Here is a 25,748-nt window from a genome sequence, read left to right on the forward strand (position 1 = left end):
TCTGGTGATCTTAGGTATGAGCTGTTTGTGTTTGGCTTAGTAAGTATCAAAGGAGGTAATGGCGTACAACGTGAATTGGTGCAGGGGGGCAAGCATCTCTACTGATGGGGCATGGGGATGTACGATAATGACGCATTAGAGGCAATTAATTCGAACTACTGAACACACATGCTTGAAGGAGTTGTCCAAATCTTTAAAGTTCGCTTGATATTGCCTCAACCATGGGGGGCGTGGCCAGCAAGATGGCAGGCTAGACGTCTCCGAGTGAAGCTCCGATCGGGTCTATCGTAATCCTGAACTAATCCTGCCCCACAGGTACCATGCACCCCCCAAATGCCTAAATCCGTTCCTCCACTGTCTCCACAATGGAATCTTGAAGCCACAACCAAATTAGAGCCCATTAGACATGAGAAGCCTGCATCAGAGGCGAACTGCGTGGTGTAGTGTAGCCATTTTTAATATAGCTTCATGCACGTTAGGTTAACATATTAGGCCTCTGTGCACCTTGCCCTAGATACATTTTATTCACCCTCGCACTGTTATTTTACAATAACCAGTTTTACGGTCTTGTTTTTATTTCCTTCTATCACACTGTTTAGCTTAGTCCAGCACTGTGTTCTCAAACAATGCATTCTTGCTCACCCTGTGCTTCAGTCAAGGCTACAGTCTGGTACATTGCCGGTAAACGTGGTAGAAGTTTAGTCTCTAGTGTTCGTAGAAAAAAACGCATCCTTACGTAGGGACATTTTCTTAGAACATTTGTTTGTTAGTTATCAAAACACCTTCTAGTCCTAGTACACGTCAGAGGGAGATTCCGACCAGGAACCTACAACTAGATGCTGACTGCCCCGTTGCAGATGCTGATGCAGAATACAGGCCTTTGCTCAGGTATGAGGGTTGATGTCCTCCTGGGGGAACCTGAAAGGCAGGCTTAGAGCTTTACATGCTGTGCTCAAAATATAACTTAGAGAAAACCTAACCTCGTTGCACTATGATAGCCTTATTCTTGTGCTTCACTCTTATCGTTACAATTTTAATCCTACTGTGTTGTATAGTTCTGGTTATTGCAGCTCACGCTTTGCTATCTAAAATGCAGTCGTTTTATTAAACCAATCTATAAAACTCAAACTGCCTCTGTCATTTATATGTGAGACCGCACTGTGTATGAGAGAACCGGTTGTGACCTGAGTGATCACGACTTCCCTGGGAAGTAATAGGATGTCATGCGCTCAGCTGCCCAATTGTCGCTCCCCTTTGGGAGAGATGAGGCACTGCTAGTTAGCCGGAGCAAAGCCCGGATTTAGAGCGACAAGGGTCCATCACCGCGGGTCAGACTTAGTCACCCACACTGTGAACGATATTGCCGCTCAAAATCCAGTAGTCTCATTAAAATAATGAGAGCCTACGCGACATGGCGCCCAACGAATGCCGCAACTGCATATGTACCGACAAAGACTCGCAAATCTTTAATAACAGTCCGAGCGTCAGCCGATCGTTGTGGCCACACCCACACAAATCTGGAGCAGGAATCAACAGCAGTTCCGTGAAGATAACTCTTCTAAAAGTGCTGCCTCCACAGGAATTAAGGATGTGCCAGTAACACCTACCGGCTGGATTCCGAGGGTTGGGGATCTTGTGCGTGAAAAGGTTGCAGTAAAAAAATAATTTGGCCCTTCTTATCGAGCACCAGTCCCTGTGTTGGGGATACACGGAACAAGAACTGTTATCCTACCCCCGCTGCCAGGTGCCAAAGAAAATCGCTTTGTTTCTATTGACAATGTCAAGTTACAACATGTGGCCGATTCTACACAGCCGACCAAGAGGAATATCCAGTAGTTCCCGAATCCCTCTCACTACTGGAGAAGATGTTCCGCTTCAAGTTGTCTATACCAACACTGTTGCCTCTCCGAGCTTTGGGAGGGTGGATGATGATCTCGCATTAGTTCCACTAACAACGACCAACTTAGAAACATTTGATCAAGTCACCATGACTACAAACGTGACGGATGGTGCTGTCTACAGTGTACCACCGCGGGAAACACCAACTCCTCCATTGACTATGGCAACGCATTTTGCACTAACTGCCTCTGGTTACTTTGCCAACAACAATGACGGTCTATCGGACTCGTTTGCCTCTTCGACTGCTGACCTGTCAGGTCCATGTAAGCTGATACATTGGCTTAAAGATACATATTTTGTTTTTCCATGGAACTATCTGTGGCTTTTATTGACTATGCTAGCATTTTTTCTTTGGATTGGGTTTGTCATTACCTTTTTTCTGTTGATACATGGTCATTTTCTTCCCGAGAGATCAGCGGTCGAACAGGTGGAGGAGGTGTTGAAACCACATTTTTCATCACATAAGGTTCGAAGAGACTTGTCCTTTGTGAACATTTCTGCAGTGCCAATTCCAGATGGGATTGTGTGGGATAAAGTAATGTTTGATATATACGGTCCCACTGAAATAATTCAAATACCGTATGTGCTAAAATTATCTATGAATGATATAGTAATACCAGGCATTGTATCTGATGATTGGGATGTGAAGACAGTTGACTCAGTGATGACAGAATTACAATATTACACTGTCTATGAAAATGAAGATGTTTACCAGTTTAGAGACAATTATGGTGACATGTTTTGCTATAATTATTATGAGCACCACTTCATAAATAAAGCCAGCAGTCCGAAAACCATTTTCGACTATACGCAATGGGAACATTGCTCAACTCCCCCACAAGGGAGTTCCAAAACTTATTTTGAAAAATGTACGTATTTTTCTGGGCATCATCAAAAGAATGCTGAGTCATATTATTTTAAGTTAACTCCGACTAAGGATAAACAAATGTTGTTGACCAACACGAAATTTATATATTCGGACTCCTTTGTTTCCCGGTTATCAATTGAAGGTTATCAAATGTTGATTTGAAGAGTGTTTGGGGAACAAAAAATTGGCAAACTAAGGGTAGAGAAGCATTGTTTAGAGCATGTCTCATTCCCGTTCAAATGATTTTTTGAAATGAAACAGTACTACAGACCAGCTGCTTAGGCTTAGCTACAATCAGAGAATTTAACATGCCTTACATACCTGCCCCTGCAAAATTTAATGACAGGCAAAAGTACACGAATGCAACTTTTAGTGAGCTTACTGCATGGGTCCAGAATGGTACATTTAACACTTCACTAACACGTCCAGGCGGGTGGTTATTGTGGCCAATAGATACCGACGGTGTCATCAACGTTTGTCACCTCCTCGGGGTTTTTTCGAACAAGTAGGTCAGACCCTCGCTATATATCACCAGAACATGCTGAAATAATTACAACATATAGTGTGGGAAAATTGTGCCAGCAATGGCTAAAATCATCCTCGCTAGATGCAGTTAAGACACATCTCACTCTCCTGTCTAATGACACTGACTTACAAGATTTTTTGTCAGGCCCGAAGATACCACGTAGGAAGCGTTTCTTGTATGAAGTATACAATGAAATATGGAAACTTTCCCAACAAGAGGCTGCAGCCCGGTTAAGGCAGATAGATCAGGAAAATCTGAAAAAAGCATTAACCGTTGTGGATAATGGAATTCACACCTTGTCCGACCGAATATATACAATTAACAACATTGTTTCTTCTGCTATAGACATTATACGATCTGATATGTCTTCTTTATATCATGGACAGAGTCAGACCAGGTCCATTATGCAGTTGGGTTGGATGCTTCAGACATTGAAGGCGGGTCGCGTTCCGTGGCAGCACATCAGTGCCAGGGAAATATTTTTGTCCTTTAATTTGACGCAACAACAACAACTAATGGCTAAGAAGGAGGCGACTTATGTCATGCTCAACATTGAAAAGTTAGAAAGATTGCCTTTTACCGTGGCCGAGATTCCCTCAGCAGAGTGGTTGATACACGGGGTTATTCATCTGCCTATTTCTACATTACAATTCACTTCTTGTTTGAAACATGCTCCGGTAGGCAGATATGAAAAGATGGGAGATAGTTACATCCATGAGGTGTGGGAGCTTCCCTTCTTGTACAAATGCCTCAATGGCATGAAAGAGGTCTTTCTTAGCGGCAGTGAATGTGAGACTTCAGTCAGCCATTAGATGATTTGTAAGCAGCTGTCTTTGCATGGGGCGTGTAATGCCTCGGTTGCGAACTTGGCTTGCTATCTGAAGGGAGTTCTAGTCCCCTTGATAAAACACATGTTCCAGGTGCTTTCAAACAGCAGCTACTTCCTCCTCAATAGTGAAGACTGTTGTGGCATGCGGGCCGGAATAGTTTACGTTGTTTCGGTCACTAAGGTCATTACTTGCTGCAGGAACGTGTTGTTTCCCCCCACTAAAATGAGGGAGGTAGCAGATATTTGGCCTCACATTGCTACTTCCAAGGTGAATTTTGACAAGTTAAGCAGACTGAAGGCTTTGTTGTTTCAGAAGCATGTGGCCCTTACATCTGCACGCAAGACCTATGCACTTCAGGTGGCAAGGTCGTCGGCAGAAATACAGTCCCTGTTAAATACAAACTTTCCGAGCCACTTTGGTGAACTCGTGGGACGTATATTTAATGCTTTCAGCACGGCTGGATTAGCACATTTTTTCAAAGCTGTTGGTATTGGTTTCGTTCACACCTTCTCTTCCATATTCGGTTAAAAACCTTCGGCTATTTATTCAATTTTCGGAAGCATTTTTGGAGGATTTCCGATAACTTTGCCTTTATTAGCTGGCATTTTGCTGTTGCTGTTGTTTTTCCGCAATGGCGGTCCCGCCCCAACAAGGACGAATGTCGGCGCTCCCATCAGCGCAGCTGTGTCGTGAACGCATGATACAGTACTTTGGAGCAACACTCCTGGAACATTTGGAGTGTAACTGGTCTCTGTCATTCAGACCGGTTTTGGATTGTGTGCAGCCCGTGTTTCGGTGCCTTTGGTGCTCTTTTGAACATGCACTGGACGTTTGCCTCTCACAACGACGCCCCCCTGTGGTTGATGCTCATCTGTTGATGTTCTCGATGAGGGCTCATTACCAGACATGCGCGCTGCGGCTGCGTTTGCTTAGAGAAGCTGATTACGAGATACCCTTCCTGGAGGAAGTTGATATTAACTCGTTTATGGGCACTACACGGGATGCCGCCTTGGTTGACACTGGGGCTTTGGAACACACCTGCTCCTTGATAGTCTTTGGTGTGGATTTTCCGGTTTTGTCATCTGCCGAAGTGGAGAATCTCCTGCTTTCCATGACCGATGCTTGATTTGGACTTATTCTACATTGACATTTTCCTTTGAATTCGGCATTTGGCCACATGCTCATTTTTTAAATTGACAATTACTATGCTTGTGGGTCCTCTTAACTTGTTGAAATTGAATAGGGTTTTACTTATATTTTAGCTTAGGGCATTTTAGCTTCGGCTTAAACCACTTTCTACCGACAAGGGGAGGGTGTAGTGTAGCCATTTTTAATATAGCTTCATGCACGTTAGGTTAATATATTAGGCCTCTGTGCACCTTGCCCTAGATACATTTTATTCACCCTCGAACTGTTATTTTACAATAACCAGTTTTACGGTCTTGTTTTTATTTCATTCTATCACACTGTTTAGCTTAGTCCAGCACTGTGTTCTCAAACAATGCATTCTTGCTCACCCTGTGCTTCAGTCAAGGCTACAGTCTGGTACATTGCCAGTAAACGTGGTCGAAGTTTAGTCTCTAGTGTTCGTAGAAAAAACACATCCTTACGTAGGGACATTTTCTTAGAACAACTGCGTGTTAGTTATAAAAACACCGTCTAGTCCTAGTGCACGTCAGAGGGAGATTCCGACCAGGAACCTACAACTAGATGCTGACTGCCCTGTTGCAGATGCTGATGCAGAATACAGGCCTTTGCTCAGGTATGAGGGTTGATGTCCTCCCAGGGGAACCTGAAAGGCAGGCTTAGAGCTTTACATGCTGTGCTCAAAATATAACTTAGAGAGAACCTAACCTCGTTGCACTATGATAGCCTTATTCTTGTGCTTCACTCTTATCGTTACTATTTTAATCCTACTGTGTTGTATAGTTCTGGTTATTGCAGCTCACGCTTTGCTATCTAAAATGCAGTCATTTTATTAAACCAATCTATAAAACTCAAACTGCCTCTGTCATTTATATAAGAGACCGAACTGTGTATGAGAGAACCGGTTGTGACCTGAGTGACCACGACTTCCCTGGGAAGTATTAAGATGTCATGCGCTCGGCTGCCCAATTGTCTCTTCCCTTTGGGAGAGGTGAGGCACTGCTAGTTAGCCGGAGCAAAGCCGGATTTAGATCGACAAGGGTCCTTCACCGTGGGTAAGACTTAGTCCCCCACACTGTGAACGATCTTGCCGCTCAAAATCCAGTAGTCTCATTAGAATAATGAGAGCCTACGCGACAGTGGAATGTGCAGGATAGCAGCTTTCAGAGCGCAAAGACGGCCTCAGAGCCTACCGGTCCACCACACGGGAAATCACTGAGATGAATCAACCACCCTCACAGCAGAATAACTCCAGGTGATGATAGATGGGTCCCTTTGCCGAAGAAAAGACTTAGCAACTCGACTCTGTCATTGGACTCCGGGCGACTCTGGAGCCCCGAGGTTGGTGCCTGGCCTCTGCGAGAGAGCAGTGGCCTGACTCTGAGAGAATGGCGCTAGCCCCCAGTCGCTGCCCAGACATTGCAGCTGGTGGGAACGAAGGAGGGAGATTCGAGATAAACCCGGTCCCAACCCTGAAGGTACACCATGAGGAGAGGTGAACCCCAACCCCCCCGCCCCGGTGAGTGAGCAGCGCAGGTCTAACCCAGCTGACATAGAAGGCCGGGGGACACTCACTGAATGGATCCTGCCATCGCGGGAAAGAGGTGCATTGCGGGGATTCACCAGGCAGTGAAGAGATAGACTCTCCCTCTAAAGAGCGAGAACGGGGCCGGCCAGTCGAGAAGAACATGGTTACACTGCCCCATTCTCTGACAATATTGGTAGAGGGAGGAAGGCCGGGGAAGAGCTGGAGTCTCCTGCTAAGCCAGTCTTTGTGCAGGGACAAAGGAGAAGCACACTGTGAGGCCACGGCAGACAGTAAAAAAGTGGACTTCACCCTCAGAGGGCAAGAGTGGGGTTGAACAGCCAAAAGACGTGCCCTCTCCCCTCCCTATTCTTCTGTGATAACAGCCATCGAGAGAGGGCCAAGGAATAGGAACGGAGGGAGTGTTTAAGACGGCAAAAACTACTGACCTCCAGCCCCCGTGAGAACCCAGCCAGTTGACATTATATGGGGCCACATTTAACATATCTACACAGTAGACTTTAACTAAAACCATCAGAGTACCAGTCTTACCATCATTGGCCAACTGGGAACCCCTGGTCATAAGAAAGCAAATCATCATGTCCCCAGGGCAAATGACCGCAAAAGTGGCCCCTAAACTGTGTATGTGACAATGCACTTTAGCGATACTCGGGGCTGACTTTGCATAGTCGAGCGGCTCCTACTACAGTACCTTGTCTATCAATATAGGGGGAGAGGACATTATAAAGCTCAGCAGGGCAAGGCCTCTCTGGTAGAAGAAAACACAAAATACACGGTGGAGTCAGCAACCACAGTCTCATCCTAGTACTCACCTTAGACTGAGGCAATACCTGGGACTACCTGGTTCCGCGACAGTTAACTCACCTTCTGGCTGATATAATGGCAAAAGATAAAGAGCAGAAAGCCTCCTGACAGGGGAAATTAAACAAGTACGCCAGGGAGACAGAACACCAACAACCAGAGGATGCACAATCACTTCCACCAGACAATGCAACGTTCCTGCTGGCAATAAATCAATATAGAGCAGCATAGGAAACATGCATTAGGGAGGTTTACTCGGAGATCACACTATTGAGACCGGATTTAAGAAATGTTGTGGAGAGGGTCACAGCAACAAAAAGTCATGTATTGGAACTAGAAGATGCCCAGCAAACAATGGCCCAAGAGAAGAAAGAAACCAAAAAAACAATTAAAGACTTGGTATGGAGAGTCAACGACCCAGAAAATCGAGCAAGATGTAACAATCTCCACTTTCTTGGGTTCCTGGAGGGAGGTGAACGACTCAACACCTTCAAATTCTTGAGCAACTGGATAAAGACCACGTTCCCAAGAGATGCACTCTCGTCCTGCTTTATGATAGAAAAGGCCCACAACGCATTAACCTCCCCAGCCACTGCCAGGCGCCCCACCAAGAGCAATAATATTGAAATTCCTTAACTTTCAAGACCGGGATGTACTACTCTGAGAAGCCAGGCGCATGGGGGAAGTTAAATGTGAATCCTCCAAAAGAATGCTCTTCCCTGACTATATGTGTGATGTGCAAAAGCAGCGTAGGTCATTTGATTCAGTGAAAGACAAACTTCGCACTATGCAATTGAAATACATGTTGCTCTTCCTCACCAAGTAAAGGTATATTCAAAGATAATAAGCGTGGGAATGTGTGGAGGAACGACCACAGTTCCACCTGCAGAGCAGAGCTGACAAGGAAACATTTGAGCATCAACTTGGAAACAAAACGGACCATAATAGTGATGACAGACACTCCGTTCGAGATCTGATGCAGGAAGACAGTGATGACATGGGGAACGACTAATCCAACAGAGGGGGATTGATGAAGAACTGGCAGAGGACAGAAGGCCACCATTTCAGGATTCTTCACCCAATGACTTGACTGTGGTAGCTAATAAACATCCACCACTTTCACCCCACCACTTTTTTTATTTCTTAACTGCTTAGCTCCAAGGACTCCTAGAGCCAAGCAAATAGTGTGAATGATGGAGTGTGATACCTATAGTATGTGAGAGTAAGACACAACCAAGACTGACTAGGAGTCTCAGATACAGGACTACCAGAGTGAGTGAGTGAGTAAGTGTGAGTTGTGGGTGCATGAGAGAGGATGGTTAATTGGAGAGAGTGTATTGCTACCAACCGCCACTCCTCCACCCCTCCTCCGGTATTAGTCCGAACCTTAGAGTGAATGTGAGGAGTGAATGAAATTGAAGTAAGTTGGAAAATAAGAGTACATAAGTTTAATGTTGGATAAGGGCGGCTAAAGATCTCTTAGGCCAAGATTTGCAAGTTCGGAGAAGGAATGTGTGCGACGGGCGGGAGGTAGGGTGGCAGAAATAGGAAAGTAATGTTTCTATTATGCTTATGTCATTTGTTATTAGTTCACAATGGTTCACTATGGTTCCCACAGTGGAGAATGTATTTAATAATGACAGAAATCTACAAGGTGAAATTGTTATACATAAACATGCAAAACAATGGACAAGATGCATGACACAGATATGACTTGTAGCCACCATACCATCCTTTGTGGAATGTAAATGGACTGGGTGGCAAAAGTTAGAGGGGTCTAGTAGCAAATTATATTTGATGTACAAAACCTGATGTCGTCCTCCTCCAGGAAACACACCTACAGGGGACCAAGTGCCAATTTCTAGCCCGAGGAGCCTATACACTATTAGCACACGCAGGGTACACATCAGGATCCAGGGGGGTTGCGATCCTAGTCAGGACGACACCTCCTTTTCATATACAGAGGAAATGGGTGGGCCAGCAGGGATCTATGTGGCAGTGCAGGGCCTGTGAGGTAGACAGAATGTCACCATTGTTAGTGTGTATGCCCCCCACGACTCCAACAATCTACTCTCCAAAAGGTGGCTGGAATCCTGATGGATGCCCCTTCTTCCCTAGATATCCTGGGGGAGATTTCAATGATGTCATGTCCCTAAGGATGGACAGATCCAGGGCTCCACCAATAGCAAATACGACCACACCAGTGGCCCGTTTCGTAAAATCCCTGGGTCGCATAAACCCATGGCGATGTAAACACCAAGGAGACATGGTCTACTCCTATCACTCCAGAACCCACAATACTTCCTCTAGATTAGATTATGTATTCGCCCCAGCAGGTGAACTAAGTGAAATACGCCTGGCTGACTACCTTGCAAGGGGGCTATCAGACCACTCCCCACTACTGACTGAATTGGAATGGAAACTCCATAGAAACAACACTACATGGCAACTAAATGCTTGGGAGCAAAGGGCCAGATGTAGCAACCGGTTTGCATGTCGCAAACTGCGAAAAACGCAGTTTGCGACATGCAAAACGGACATCGCGATGCTGATTCACATTCTGCGAGTCAGTACCGACTCGCAAAATGTGAATCCGACTCGCAAATAGGAAGGGGTGTTCCCTTCCTATTTGCGACTCGCACCGCGATGCTGAGTTGCTTTGTGACCGCGAAAGCGGTCGCAAACCAACTCGCAGTTAACACCCACTTGAAGTGGGTGGTAACTCATTTGCATACGGGAAGGGGTCCCCATAGGACCCCTTCCCCTTTGTGAATGTCGCGGAAAATATTTTTTCAGAGCAGGCAGTGGTCCAATGGACCACTGCCTACTCTGAAAAAATTAAACCAAATGGTTTCATTATTTTTTTGAATTGCTACTCGTTTTCCTTTGAGGAAAACGGGCTGCAAGTCAAAAAAAAAAAAAAACGCTTTATTAAAAAAGCAGTCACAGACATGGAGGTCTGCTGTCTTCAGCAGGCCACTATCCCTGTGAATGCATGGACTCGCTATGGGGTCGCAAAATGCGACCCACCTCATTAATATTCATGAGGTGGGTCTTTGCGACCCCATAGCGAGTTGCAGAAGGTGTCTGAGACACCTTTCTGCATACAATTTTGCGAGTTGCAAATTGCGAGTCGGTATGACTTGCAATTTGCAACTCGCAAAACTTTACTTACCTACATCTGGCCCTAAGAGACATAGCGACCCTGAAAGAAATCTGAGTGGAGATTGAGCTCTATTTTGCAGAAAACAAAGACTCAGTAGACTCAGCAGTGACGTTTTGGGAAGCATACAAAGCTGTGATACGAGACTGGGCACAAAATATTATGGCATACAAAAAAAAGGTATTATGGGATCTGGAAGAGCTGGAACACTGCATCCTGCTGGCAGATTCCGATTACACACACAGGTCAACCCCCAAAACAAAGAGCATTCTAGATACACTATAGGAGGAATTCAAAGAGCGTGTGACGGATGAAGTATGCAAACAGACTCTAGCGACCCAACACTGCTTCTATAAGGCAGGGGACAAAGCAGGCAAACTTCTGGCCTGGCTGGGTTGCCACGAGAGAGAGAACTGATGGGTATAGTCTATCAAAGGAAACTCGGGTATGATTTACGACTCAGATGACGACATAGCGAGAGAATTCGCAAACTATTATAAGACCCTTTATAAAGCATGTCCTTTAGCGGACCAGCTTCAAATTGAGAAATACCTGACGGATGCTGAGCTGCCCACCCTTCCTGCCGACAATCGGGAAGCCCTAGATTCAGAGCTTTCCCTGCTAGAAATTCGTACTGCTATAACTAAATTAAACCCGGGCAAGACTCTAGGGCCATGAAAAGCAGGCAGACATACTAGCCCCTCACCTATTGAACTATCCTTTGTACCTGTGACGACAAAATCCTCCCCCCAACCTTCGCACAGCCACTATAGTGGTAATCCATAAAGAGGGCAAGCCACTTAATCACTGTGGGTCGTATCGACCGATCTCCCTACTGAATATCGAGACAAAGATACTCGCCACAGTGCTAATTACTCCTCTATTCCATAAAGACCAATCCGGCTTTATACCGAAGCGATCAAGCAGAGGCAACCTCCTGCAGGCACCACAACTGGATGGCAGAAGTACACAAAAGAGAGGACCCCCACTTATTTCTCTCATTAGACGCTGAGAAGACCTTTGATGCCGTACAATGGCCCTTTATGATGCAAACCCTACGACACATAGGATTTGAGCCCCAGCTTTTGAGATCGGTAAACCCCTCTACATAGGGCTTATGGCGGCAGTAAGGGTCAACTGAATACTCTCTCAAGAATTTCCCATTCAGAGGGGAACCCGGCAGGGATGCCCCCTGTCACCTCTCTTATTTGCACTGGTACTCAAACCTTTAGCCTGTATGATGCACAGCCATCCACAGATTTGGAGATTTGGGCACCCGAAGACAATGGACACTCAGGATAAGATTTTGTTGTATGCCGACGACATACTCCTTTATATCACTCGCCCCAGAACTTGTTACAAGCAATCCTACGAACTTTAAAGTGTTACAGGGAACACTCTGGGTATACCATTAATTGGGACAAGTCTGCCCTAGTCTCTTTGGGTGGGCATTTGGGTCTGGCAGACTTGCCAAAGAAACTGAAAGTAGAAAGAGAAGGCTCTAAATTCCTAGGGAGCTATGCAACATCCCATCAAGAAAGAAGTATAGACCGGAATGTGTGAAGAATACTTGCAAATTTTCAAGCAGATGCGGAACAGTGGAAAATGCTCCCCCTTACGCTCATGGGCAGGGCTGCAGAGTTTAAAATTATCACCCTCCCAAAGTCTCCAGAACACCCACTTTCAGACAGCGGACAAACTGTTTATTAAAATAGAAGACATTCTGCAAAAAATCACTGTGGACATATACAGCCCCCCAGCATAGCCCTTCGAACCATACAACGCAACCAGTACAATGGAGGTATAGCTCTCCCAGACATCTGAGCATATCACTGGGCTTTTTGCTGGGACTCACATTTGTTGTTCATAAAAGAATGGAGACACGAAGAGGATGACAACTGAACCTATGCCCTGGAGAGGCTACAATTCCAAGCACACCCTTATCACCACTATCTCTATGGGGGTAGCGGTAGGAATTGATTGTTACCAGCCACTCGGGTTGCACTGAAGGCCAGGAATAAGGCAACAAAATGCTTAGGCTGGGCTAAGAAACTGACTCGTGAAATACTAGTATGGAGAGGGAACAGTTTTAAAGAACCTGGGAATCTGAGGTTTTGCTACATGGGACCGTATTGGTATCTCCAAAGTGGGGGATCTACTAAAGGAGGGAACTTCCTCTCCCTACACGCAGAATACCAGCTCAGTGACATGGTGCATTATAGATACTTACAGCTTAGCCATGTATGGAAAGCAGAAAACATACTTCCAGATCCCCCCGAAAATGGCCCTCGGGAAGGCAGACTGTTCAAGGAGGCAGTGCCAGACAAAGCTGTGTCCACTATTTACAAAACCATTAATAATAACATGCCCAATACCCTCCACAAACTGAGAAACGGGTAGGAGACCGATATAGGACAACCCCAGTGTTGAATGAAAAAGTGCAACAAATTACTAACAGTAATTAGCACATATTTAACAGTGATGCTAAAGGAGAAAACATTCCTAAGCCATTATTTGAGCACAAGCGTAATAGAAATTTGAAATATAATTTGGTTAGATCACGTCTTCCTACAATGAATCCGTTTGTTAAAAAAACTATAGACGGAAGTGCTCTAATATGTGGAACTTTCAAATGTCTGCAATGTAAAGCCTGTGAAGGAATGATTTAAGCTATATCTTTTTACCATCAATGTCTATACAATATACCTAAAATCATGTGGCAATTGTGAGACCATAAATGTTGCTTACCTAGTAGTCTGCCTGTCTGGATATGGCTATGTAGGTGAGACAGGGCAGAGTATTGCCACTACATTGACAGAAAACCATTCAGCAATTAAGATGGGCAAGCTGAACATACCTTTGGTGAAACATTACCTAGAATTGTGCCATAAACTGGAAGAAATCAAATTGTTAATTTTGGGAGAAAATACTAACAAAGGAGGTATGAATATGACAGAAATAAGGAAACGCAGAGAGGTATATTGTATTTTTACGTTGGACATACACGTGAGGGGGTTAAACAATGAAATCCCTCGGGAAAATGCTATCAAATCCAATTAAAGATTGGACTGAGAGAAGGAGAGATGTTACTAGGAATCAAAATACTTTCTAAAATATGGTTTAGATGAAGACAAATATAGTAAGGTTTACATTGAACTGTAGATGAACTGTGTAACCCTTTCTCCAAGAGCTGATTTATGGCCCATGCTGTGGCCTCATTGTATTTCCCAAACCAGCAGAGCTTTCTGCAGAGGCCTGTGTAAACAGAAAAACACTTAGTTGAATACAATGAAATGTTGTACAGCATTGAATTCACTGGAAACAAACATACAGTTGCATTTCCTCTCCTCCATCTTCACCCAGCACATGCAATAAGAAGGCTTTTCTTCAGTGAAATAGAATACAGGCCTCTCTCATAACTGATTGGCTGTTGCCAGCCAATGAGTGTGAAGGTGTGTTTCACAAAACTGAAAATGTGTTGGTATGACTGAGGGATGAGGAAAGAGGAGTCGGGATGATGGATGAGAAGCAGGGATGAGGGATGAGAAATGGGGATGATGGAAGAGATGTAGGAATGATGAAGGAGAAGTATGGATGAGAAGCAGGGGTGAGGGATGAGAAGTAGGGATGATGTATGATGGATGAGAAGTAGGGATGATGGGTGAGAAGTAGGGATGATGGATGACAGTAAGTATGAGAAGTAGGGATGATGGATGAGAAGTAAGGATGATGCATGATGGATGAGAAATAGGGATGATGGATAAATAGTAGGGATGAGAAGCAGGGATGAGGGATGAGAAGTAGGGATGATGTATGATGGATCAGAAGTAGGTATGATGATGAGAAGTAGGGATGATGTATGATGGATGAGAAGTAGGGATGATAGATGAGAAGAAGGGGTGATGGATGAGAAGTAGGGATGATGTATGAGAAGTAGGGATGATGGATGAGAAGCACGAATGAGAAGTAGGGATGAGACGCAGGGATGAGAAGTAGGGATGATGGAAAAGAAGTAAGGATGATGGATGAGAAGTAAGGATGAGGTATAATGGAGATGATGTATGATGGATGAGAAGTAGGGATGATGGATGAGAAGTAGGGATGAAGGATGATGGATGAGCAGTAGAGATGATGGATGAGAAGTAGGGGTGATGGATGAGAAGTAGGGATGATGTATGAGAATTAGGGATGATGGATGAGAAGCACAAATGAGAAGTAGAGATGAGGCGCAGGGATGAGAAGTAGGGATGATGGAAAAGAAGTAGGGATGATAGATGAGAAGTAGGGATGATATATTATGGATGAGAAGTAGGGATGACGGATGAGAAGTAGGGATGATGTATGATGGGTGAGAAGTAGGGATGATGGATGAGAAGCAGGGATGATGTATGATGGATGAGAAGTAGGGATGATGGATGAGAAGCAGGGATGAGAAGTAGGGATGAGGAGTGAGGAATGAGGATGTCCTAAAATGGATGCTGTACGGTACCTACAATGAAAGGTAAGATAAATGAGGATTTTGTTGTGTAATTTTCATCTCGCTCGAACTTTTGGATTTGAGGCATATTACGTAAAATAGAGATAATAAACAGAACTGAAGTAGCAGGTTGTGGCTCGATATGATCGGTTCCCAATTTTAGAAAGGTGAGCATAATGTGATGAGGACAGATTACTAGACAAGGTAAAGGGGGATGATGCGTAGTAATGGCCAGTTTAAATAAATACCGAATTGAGGCATACAGCATAAAATATATGTAGTAAATAGAACTGAAGTGGCAAGTTGTGGCTTGATACGATGTTCAAAGTAGAGCGTGATTGGTTCCTGATTTTAGAAAGGTGAGCTTAATGGGACGAGGAAAGATAAACAAGATAAGGCAAAGGGTGACGGTGTGCAGTAACAGCTAGTTTAAAGAAATGCCAAGTTTGGTGAAAGGTTTTTGACGAAAGGCCCGCCATAAGGATGCAGACACAATAGAGTCAGGAGTGGTAGGATGTGAAGAAACGGCCATTTAAACAAATGCTGAGAGTAGGAAGGTTATAATTGTTTTATTAATAGTAAGGTTGTTTTATGAGGCTTTTTCCGGGGCCTCTCTATGCACAAGGTATCCAAAAAAGGAACATTGTCAGTAGGTCCAAAGCAGGGAACCCAATGGGAAGAGAAGATTGGTGTGGAAAGGTTCTGAAGATAAAATGTGAGGTGTTCTCCGGATGACGGTTGGAAGGAGGAGAAAAATCAATGAGCAGTGAATTCGCAAATTCTAAGGTATAATACATTAAAATGAAAGCTGCAGAAATGAAAGAATTATGATGTAAAAGTTTATATTCTGGGGATTAAGGATTTTGCATTTTCGAGATATATAGTGAAGATCCACCAAGGAGACAGCAGTGGTTCAGGAGGATCAGGCTGATATAAATCGTCAAGAGGTAATAGCACAAAAGGAGTATTTAAAAATGTATTCCATTGGAACATGGAGCCCCTTTTTGGTTTGCACTAAAAGATTTCATGCACCTTTAAGGTATATCAAGCATGAAGATACAACAGTAGAACAACACTTACTGGTGAATAGAGCACTTCCCTTCACCTATGGGAAGATAATGAATTAATGGGTTTCAAGAAAAGTATGGCTGGTAGAGGAAGTTGTGATTATTGTTACTGTGTTTTTAGATGGGATATCTAGAGGCAACATAAAGTATAATAAAATAAGACAAATGGCTACTCCTGAAGAAGGCAGTTTTGTCGAAATGCATGTCGAGAAGAGAAGCCAAGTTAATTGCCAAAAAAAGAGAGAAGAGAAGTTGAGGTCATAGCCGCACAAGCAATTTTTAAGATTCTTTAACTCCAGTGAAACAATCCTATGATGTTAATGACATATGGAATCAGTCAGAGTTTGTAATAGATTTGTATTTTGACACATGATGAAGGTTTTTAAGTATGTGGTGATGCAGGTATGAATGTGGTTTGATTGAAGATATGGTGTGTATCTGGATGATGTATGAAGTTTTTATTAAAATGAAATATTAATTTCTATGTTTCAAATCAACATATATCTTTAGAACAGTAATAATTAGAAAATATGGGCATTGTGTTTACACTCTGTAGGGTTTATATGTGTTATATCTGGATTGATTGAACTAAAAAACTTTATCTACTGAAATTATAATAAAAAAGTTATCACTACCCAACTTCCTCTAATTTTGCCATATATTTCTTATGAGTCCAGACCTAGGAGGTTCGCCAATATATGTTTTAGGGTAGCCTGGAGTGTTTCTGTGATTTCGCTGTTTGCCCCTGGCCAGGACCCTTATTTTCAAACAGGAAATCCCTCTGTCAAAGTAATACCAGTGGTAAACAACAATGCTAACCAAAGATAGTGTTCAGTAACCATTGTCTTTTAAATTGCAATGACCAAGATGCTAGACTAATTAGTGATATAATCCTCAGAAATGGAACACATTTATTTGTACACAGCTGCACACATGCTCTGTAGATGCTCATTAGTAGAGTGAACTGTATAAATGGCCATTAATTTGTATATAACTAACATATATTGACCTTCTGCACTGCTTTGTGCATGACATTTCCCCTTCTGTAAGGTCATACATGCTCTAAAATGTACTGCTACCCCAAGTACATCTAAATACCAACCACAGTAGTCAGAGGTTACTGGCTGCAACATCTGCATTACATTTCCTTCTCTCTGTTTATCTCCATGAGTGATGTGGGTATGTGCAGACAATAACCTGGCTTACTGTGGGTATAGTTCTAACTGCCCTTTGCCAACGATGCTAAGCAAGGTAGAAGTGATTCTCGGTTGCTAGTTATCTTTTGCAAAGAGGAGTTGCCTAATAGCTTTAAGCTGAAATGCTTATTTTCGATAAGGGTTAAATAGGTTCCACAAGAGATTATTAACTCAACTGAAAATTGTTTGTGACTACAGACAACCGCTTGTAGTAAGTGCAGTCCTACATCATTTCAAGTGATTTGTTTGCACTCCTTGCTATTTCTCATGGTTTTTGTAAAGTGTTGACTCTCAACTAACAAAGTTATTAGCTTTATCACCCACTGACCAAGTATGTACTCACCTATGGCATTGGTGACACATTCTTTTCTGTTTCGCGCAGAGTTCTGATAGTCCATGGAACAGGCTTTATCCTCGACTTTAATGCAGACAGAAGCAACTGGGTACAAAGCTATAAAAACAATGGATAGTATACTCACTGCACATATAAATACACATATCATTAAATGTAAGATCCTATGCCCAAAAAAGCAACAGAGATCAGGTGTGCCCAACATAGATCCAGGATCCAGCAGGTCTGAATCCAGTTAAAATTTTGAAGATGTTCAGAACACATCAGTTCAACAAAATTCTAAAGCAACAAAAATCCAGATCTAAATGTAACTCATCAATAGTCATAGGCACAAGATCGGAATGCTCTCTGCAGAGTGATTAAAGGCAAATGTTGGGAAAATTGCCTTTCCATTGAGGTATGCTAGATAGTTCTGCTACGCAAATCAATGCTGGAGAGGGGTAACACCCTCGAGCGAATGGCAGAATGGCAACTACAAATAGTCTGGAAAAGATGAACACATGCAGCCTGCCTGCGGAATAAGTGAGTACACATACTGCCACAGATTATCCCAGTAATAAAACTCTCCAAGAAAAACAGCACAAGGCCCCTACCACAGGAAATGTCTGAGGAGAGCCAGAGGCACTCAGATATCGTCACTACTGCATGCAGATCATTCAGATTTGGTATTCAATTTACTGTACATGCACACAGAACACGCCTGGGACATCTGCAAGGTCATAAGGATAGAAAGGGGGAGGGTAAAGTTTTCAGTAGAGACATTGCTACAACTGAATACAGACTACACAGACAATGTCACTAGTCTCCCTGGCTTTGTCAATGGTGACTGGGTGCAGAGTTCCCAATCCTATCCCTTAGGTGCACCTCTCTGTTGCACCCTCCCTTTAAGCCTAAACCCCATACTTGTCCCCCTTTCTCTCTTACCCTTCTTCTGCAATACCGACTGCCAAACCCGCTTCTGTGTACCATGCTCTGTTGCTTTGTGTTTAGGCCTGTGCTACACTTGTCTCACAAATACTAATGAATGCAGACCACACACATAATAATTGGGTAATGTAGGTCATGAATGAACTGTCACTAGGTGTGTGTCTGGTCAGGATGTTTCCACTGATGACGGTGCATGACATCAATGTTTTCCCTAAGTAAAGTGGAGATGACATTTCCACTGTTGAGACTGTATGAATGTTGAGTATGGTGAGAAGGAAAATAGAGAGATCATGCAGTATTTCCCAGTAGAAACGTTAATCTCAAACATAATGTTCTGTAATATCTCAACAACGTACTTTGGGACATGAAAAGTACATGGATTATCAACACCACGTGAAAAAAAGCATTTTGTGCATGTTGCTCTCAAACACACCTTAAAAATGGCAACATTTACATCTCTTGGATGCAATGCTGGTACTTTCTGCTGGCCTCATTCTCATAAGGCCTAACCTCGCCAGGTTGACTGAACGGCCTTGCATGGTAATGTAATATGCTATTATGATATTTCCTATGCTAAACAAAATTTAGAGTTGAGGTTGAAAATAGTGAAAAACTAGGGAATCTTTAAAATAGCAAATGTAAATCTTTTCAGTGGCCGTGGAACGTGTGACAAAACATTATATGTGTATTAAGAGCAATACGACAACTCACTTTACTATCACTTTAGAGAACATGTGGAACTTACTTGGACTGAGATTCAGCATGTTTTCATCTCCTTTGGTAATCTCTTTAGGATCAAGGAGCACGCAATCTGTCGACCAATACATTAATTAACAAGTTAATGTCACTTCATAGCTAGAATTTTTCTGCATGCCACCTCTCAATGTCCTTCCTCCGTGACAAGTAAATGGAAAATGGTACTAGAAAAAGATGTCTCTCCAGAGGACAACCATGATAACCTTATACCCCAACCCTAGAAGTGCTAGACATTTACTAACAATTGTAACTAATCCGTACAATAGCATAAAATTATTGATAATCGGCACAGGTCAACACAGCTCAGCCACCACTTTAGGTGAGTTGGTGTTTTCCTTATTACAAAAAATACTTAATGCAGAATCCGGTCCCTATCCATTACTTAAGGTTAACTGTCAACTAAATAAATGTACGGAAATGCTGTTGCCTTGTCGACACCACTTTATTGTGCAATCTAAATACTGAGCATTTATAACACTGCTAATTTTACTTGTACAAAAATGCATTTCTGTCTTTTTGGAGCCAAGTGCAATTCAGTCCAACCCATCTACACACCAGGTGGAAATTGGTACCAGAGGCCCTATTATGGAAAGGGCACACTGTCCCTGTTTTTGATCCACAGTGCACCTTTAAACATGTGTGCCAGGCCCAAACAGGAACAGTGCGCTTACAATGAATGAGCTAGCCCCAGGCAAGGAGCAAACTTATGCTGCCCCAGGGCAGTGCATTCAGTGAAATATGGAGCGACTGCTTTATAGCTGCTCTGTGTTCTTCTGGGAAATCGGCAATCTGCCTGCAATTTAGAGAGGGGTCCGAGATCCCCCTGTAGCTTCGTGCAGTGAGTGGTTGCACCTGCCTGCAGGCGGAAGTGTACGGGTGACCCCTTTTAACCCCTCGAGAGGGCTTTCCTTATGAAGCGCATTGACAGTGTGCCTGTTTGCACCTGTGTCCGTGTCTGTAATATGCCGCAGGTGCAGTCGCACAATGATCCCTCCACACCAATAAGGGAGCACCCTCTCAATATACTGCTGGCGCTCCATGTGCTCCAGCGATATCAGTGTTACAGAAGGAGCCACAAAGGTAAGCTTAAAAACATTATCCCTAGTTAAACGTTTAAATTACTCCAGGAAAATCATGTCAATCCATATAGTTGTCATCCCCAGTCTTTCTGCTATTCTACTGTGATTTTTGGGTAGGATGAAGAAATTAGATTTCTTTATTGTATTTATCTCGGCACAGATGACTAACTTAATCGTATCTGGTGGAGCTCTGCACAATCAGAAACCAAACCATATTTAATAAACATTGAAGCTCATAAATAGGCCACTTAAACTAGGCCAAACTCTAGTCACAGCTGGCTAAGCAGACAGGTAGTAGAAAGGTAAGAATATGTTTGAGGCATTTGCCCAGAAATTTATCCAGGGCAAGAGGATCTAATTTAATTTTATTCTCAAGATCAAATCAGCAGTCGAGCTCTGTAAATTAAGAGATGGGGATAGGTAAATTTTATTGTTGTGGTATTCCCTTGTGTTTTAGATGTAAACTTCCAAATAATTATATGTGGCGATGGTGTCTATTTTATATGTGGTGACAGTGACTATTTTAGCACCTGCCTACTTGCACTTGAAGTCACACTTGGATCAACAACTGTGTGGAATTGTTTTTGCTTTTATTGTGTTAACCAGTAGGTCATTTGTAGATTTAAATCATCCATTTTACTCAAGGAACTTTGTAGGCATATTGGTGTTGTGTCAAGAACTACAGTGTCACCGGCGTACTGAAGCAAAGATATGTGTGCTGAGGATCCAGTTTAAGGGGACATTTCTGACCCCTAGTAACACAGCTCCCATATCGCCAGTGTATAAGCTAACAAGCAGTGGAGCAAGCATACATTCCTGTTTCAGTCTGCAATAAGTCCAAATACGAGTAGTGAATTGCAACTGGTCACCCACTTTAATACACATCAAGTTTTCAAGTGAAGTAGCTGGATGGCTTCAAGAAGGGTTGGAGAAATGTCCCACCCAGATAATTTTCCCCTGAGATTGGGACAATGAATCTTATCAAAGACAGCAGCATAGTCCACAAAACATGCGTAAAGCCGACTTCTCCTGATGCCAGCTGCTTGATCGGACATTATGTTTATGGCAAATATGGAGTTTGGAGTTTCACAGCTGTCCCTCAAGGCCACCTGGTTAAAAAAGTTGTTTCTCCAACCCAGTCTTTCATTTCTTCAGGTAATATTATTTGCACATAATTTTGCTTCACTGTCATGAAGAACAATCAATCTGTAGTTTTGCAAGGCATTAATGTGCTCTTTCTAGGTTGAGCCACACCAGAAATCTGGAATTGCCTATAGTTAACACATGAGGTAAAGAGACTTAGCTTTGGCTGACCCCAACAAGATCTATTCAATTAAATGAGCTTATCAGGACTCTAATTGGTTCAGGTGCTCCTCAAGGACCTGCTTCATTAATTATGTTAGATGCGGCTTCTCTAATGAGTAGCTCGTGAACTACTAGTAGCTCTCCAGCTACCTGTAAATAGCTCTCCTGTGTGCAGCCCAACATACTAAAATATAAACTGTTGCTTGGCTGAATTTATACATGTATACCAGAATTGAAAAGTATGCATTTGAAATGAAAATGTGTGTATTTTCAGAACACATAAGCTGACGTTTTGAAAAAAATGGCTGACTTTCCAAAATATATATAAAGCTGATATGTGAGTGATAAATCATCTGGACTTTGGGGATGCTTATATTAATACTTGTGTGGGGGCATTGCACCTATGACTATTATGAATTATCCATGTAAAGGCATTCCAAATTTGCAAACCCTTTTTTGCATTACTGCTGGCAACCCTGCCTGATACAGTGGTGGTTATCATTGCTTGTAATCTAGCATTGGGTGGCCACTACTATAATCTTGTGTAAACTGGTCAGTGGTACCACACTAATATTATTAGTAGCAGGATGATTTTCATTGAACATAAGAAGCTCTTATTAGAAAAAAGATTTGATACCCCTGGGTTAGATAAATGATCGTCCAGCAGGATCAGCAATAAGTAGAGGGGCCTGAACTGGTTCAGATTTAAGGCTTCAGTTTCAAAGTACAATGAGTAGGATTGGAACATCCAACCATCAGGCTGGATTTAGTTAATACTGTGCGACCTGCATAATTAATAATACATTTCCAGAATTTTGTTATTTATGGTTTTGGATCAATCTCAGTATGTCAGACCTTCTCTTATTCCTCTAGTTTCCCACAGCTCTTTTGTACAGCGTAATTTAGAAGGAACTTGTTTTCAAGGAAGAAAGGAGCCTTCAAACAGTTGGCCCTAGCTTTGACTGCAGTGGGTGCAGAATCTGGACAGACATTGTTTTAAGCATGGGACATACACTCCTCATGGTAGAGAGGAGGAGTTATATTCTCAGTAATTTACCCTGTAAAAAGGTACCTTCCTGGGGGCTTGAGAAAAGGCCTCTAGTCTTTGACCTTGTCTTGCGTCAAACGTGAAGCGCATTTATAAATGTTACGTTTGGACTGGTCCTTGCTTAATCATCATTCTCCTATTTCTGCCCACTGACCTTTTACTCTCCTCCCCTTCTGACTTGTCACTTTTAGGTCTGGGTTAAAATAATATATCAGAAACAAGACAACATGAAATGCATGCGTAGTAGTTGTGTAGGACAAACAGTTTTATTTTTTTCATTGATCCAAAGTGGCTGCATGCACATCAGTGATCTGACGGCTAAAGGGTAGAGCTTTTTTTTTTTTTTTAAAGATGACAATTTTTGCCTCCAATGGTAGATATTCTCCCATTCAAAATAAACATTTGAAAAATGTCCAGTCAATAGCTTTCAAATGTCTGTGCTCAGGCTTAAAATCTATGACATCTTCCTGTCCTTTCCCAGTTTTGAGTGATCAGAAACTGACTCAGCTAAGTGAGGGGAAGTCTCATATCATGCTCAGCTATTTCATGCATTTGTGATGGGCTTCTCCCCACAGGAGCGCTCTTAATAGAAGACATGATGTGCAGGCCTTAAACTGTGTAACGTGTTCACTCAATGAATCTGAATAAAGCTGATCAATCATACACACATGCCCATTCGAAGCTGGCAAATAGGACAGATGGTTTAAATGAGGTCTGCCTCCAGCCTTACCCTGGATTCCCATAGGGCTTTGAAGAGGAAGAGGCATGAGGACCTGAACAGGACAAGTGGAGGGCGTCAATTACTTAAGTTTCTACTTATTTAAGGTACCACGGTTAGTCTGCACTGACGGTAGGAGAGAATCAAGAGCAAGAGTGCAACCAAGGACAGACATCGACATTCAAGATAAGCTGCGGGTACAGGTGGAGAATTAGAGGCCTGTCTATCTGTGTGCATGCATATGTGCGTGGGTGCACCCATGTGTGCATGTCTAAACCCTGGTTTGTCTCCTACCTGCAAAATAATAGTACTGTATGAAACTAAAAAAGATTGAGGGGGGTTTACTCTCTTGGTCTCCCAAATTAAGTCAACCTTTATTTTTGTAGCCCCTGAAACCAACCATAGACAAAACTTTACAAAGCAGCTTAACCTATATATTTACCATTCCTGACAGATAATAACCATGACTTATAGAGTAGCCCCACTCCGACTTCGTGCTTCTAAGCACCACATAGAGCAGGTGGCTATATTCCCATATGTTGTCAGATTAAAGACAATCTGGGAGAAACAAGTATTACACCAAATCGAATAATAATGCATAGGCAAATAGGAATTAAAGAATAACTTAAAGACTGTAGTAGTTACAAAACACTTACGATACATAGCATTTACATAGATAAACTTTTGCTTCTAATAACCAAATACCATACACAGTTATACTTATCTATCCATCTCTCTATCTGTGTGTGGGTCAGTTTTAAAAGCAAACAATCTCTCTATTGGCACAATTGGTGTCCAAAATCATAACTTTGTTTCACTGAAGAAAAAAATAACTTTTAGGTTGCTTGAAACTGTTGTGGCTTCTTAGCTGACTCTGCACTTTGCCTGTGTCTCTTTCACACTTTATGCTTCTAATGTTCACTTAGTTAAAAAGTTAGAAAATTAGTTTTGGTGGCAAGATATAGTTAAAAATGTTCATTCAATATAATGATTGTTGAGTCTGGAAAATTCAAACTAATGACAACAATTTTGCCATGGCGCTTTAAACACTTAAAAATATAATAAACTTAAAATCAATGCTTTTCGGAAATAAATGCAATCTCCTTTCCTGTCTTCTGTAGTATGACATAAACCTGAAACACATTGTTGGCATTTAAGCAGCTACGGATTGTTGGCGTGACCCACGATCTCAACTTGTATAATTCCTAAGCCACTTGTAGAAATTCTTTATATTTCATTCAAATGTCATGATGCACAGATTTCTTTTCTGAGCTTTATTTCTTTTTGTGCAGACGATGAAGACGCTAAGGGCAACCAGAGTCTTGCTCATGTGTCTCCATCTTGCAGTTAAGTAATTTTCTCCAACTAAATCTTGTAAAGTGGTAGAGATAAATTCTTACTGCTGCTGGTGACTATTCTTGACATATTGGGGGCATTCTGAACATAATTGTGGCTATCCATGGTTAAGAAGGTCCTGGCTTAAGCTGTATACATTAGCTTCCTTAGACTATACTATTTTACCAATGATGGTCCATTCATATCGGTACTGTCCTTGACACACTGCACCAACACTTAACTTATTTATGGCTATTCATGGTATAACGAGTGTCCTTGCTTAATTGCATCATCCATCAACAAAATTGGGCATTCATAATATAATTCTGACTACCGGCATATTCCCACCATACTCCTGGTACTTGATGATAAATGGGCATAACAGAAGTTAGAATCTGGCCTTATGTTACAGTGGTTGTTGGAAATTAGAAGACATGAGCTGGCAATAAACATTTTGATTCAAAACTAGTGTCTTCGTTATGAGAGGGACACTATTTTGCTTGGACAACTAAATCTATTTATTTAAAATGAAAATTCTGTATTTGATAGTAACATTTTCAGAACTTGACCTGTCTGGAGCAAAATCCTCGCATTTGTAAACTATATTCCTAGATGATATATGAATGATAGTTCATGCATAATGGCAGAAGTGTATAGCTGAGCTCAGTTCTTTGCTATCATAATACAGTATGTCTGTAATTTCTTGACT

At 42.5% G+C, this 25,748-nt stretch overlaps 1 protein-coding gene across 3 annotated transcripts in view; it reads right to left on the bottom strand.

Moving 5' to 3' along the window:
- LOC138298515 (zinc finger protein 718-like) overlaps nucleotides 1-25,748 on the bottom strand; it is a 99,552-nt gene that overhangs the window by 18,034 nt on the left and 55,770 nt on the right. For all 3 annotated transcript variants that reach the window (XM_069236883.1, XM_069236882.1, XM_069236881.1), the window contains 2 exons: nucleotides 19,544-19,609; nucleotides 17,863-17,970 (listed from right to left, as the gene is read on the bottom strand). In XM_069236883.1, coding sequence (XP_069092984.1) covers nucleotides 17,863-17,970; nucleotides 19,544-19,609 — 174 coding nt within the window. The remainder of the gene's footprint in view (nucleotides 1-17,862; nucleotides 17,971-19,543; nucleotides 19,610-25,748) is intronic.

The sequence above is a fragment of the Pleurodeles waltl genome, chromosome 1_2 (assembly GCF_031143425.1).
Source record: "Pleurodeles waltl isolate 20211129_DDA chromosome 1_2, aPleWal1.hap1.20221129, whole genome shotgun sequence".
NCBI classification, from domain to species: Eukaryota; Metazoa; Chordata; class Amphibia; order Caudata; family Salamandridae; genus Pleurodeles; species Pleurodeles waltl.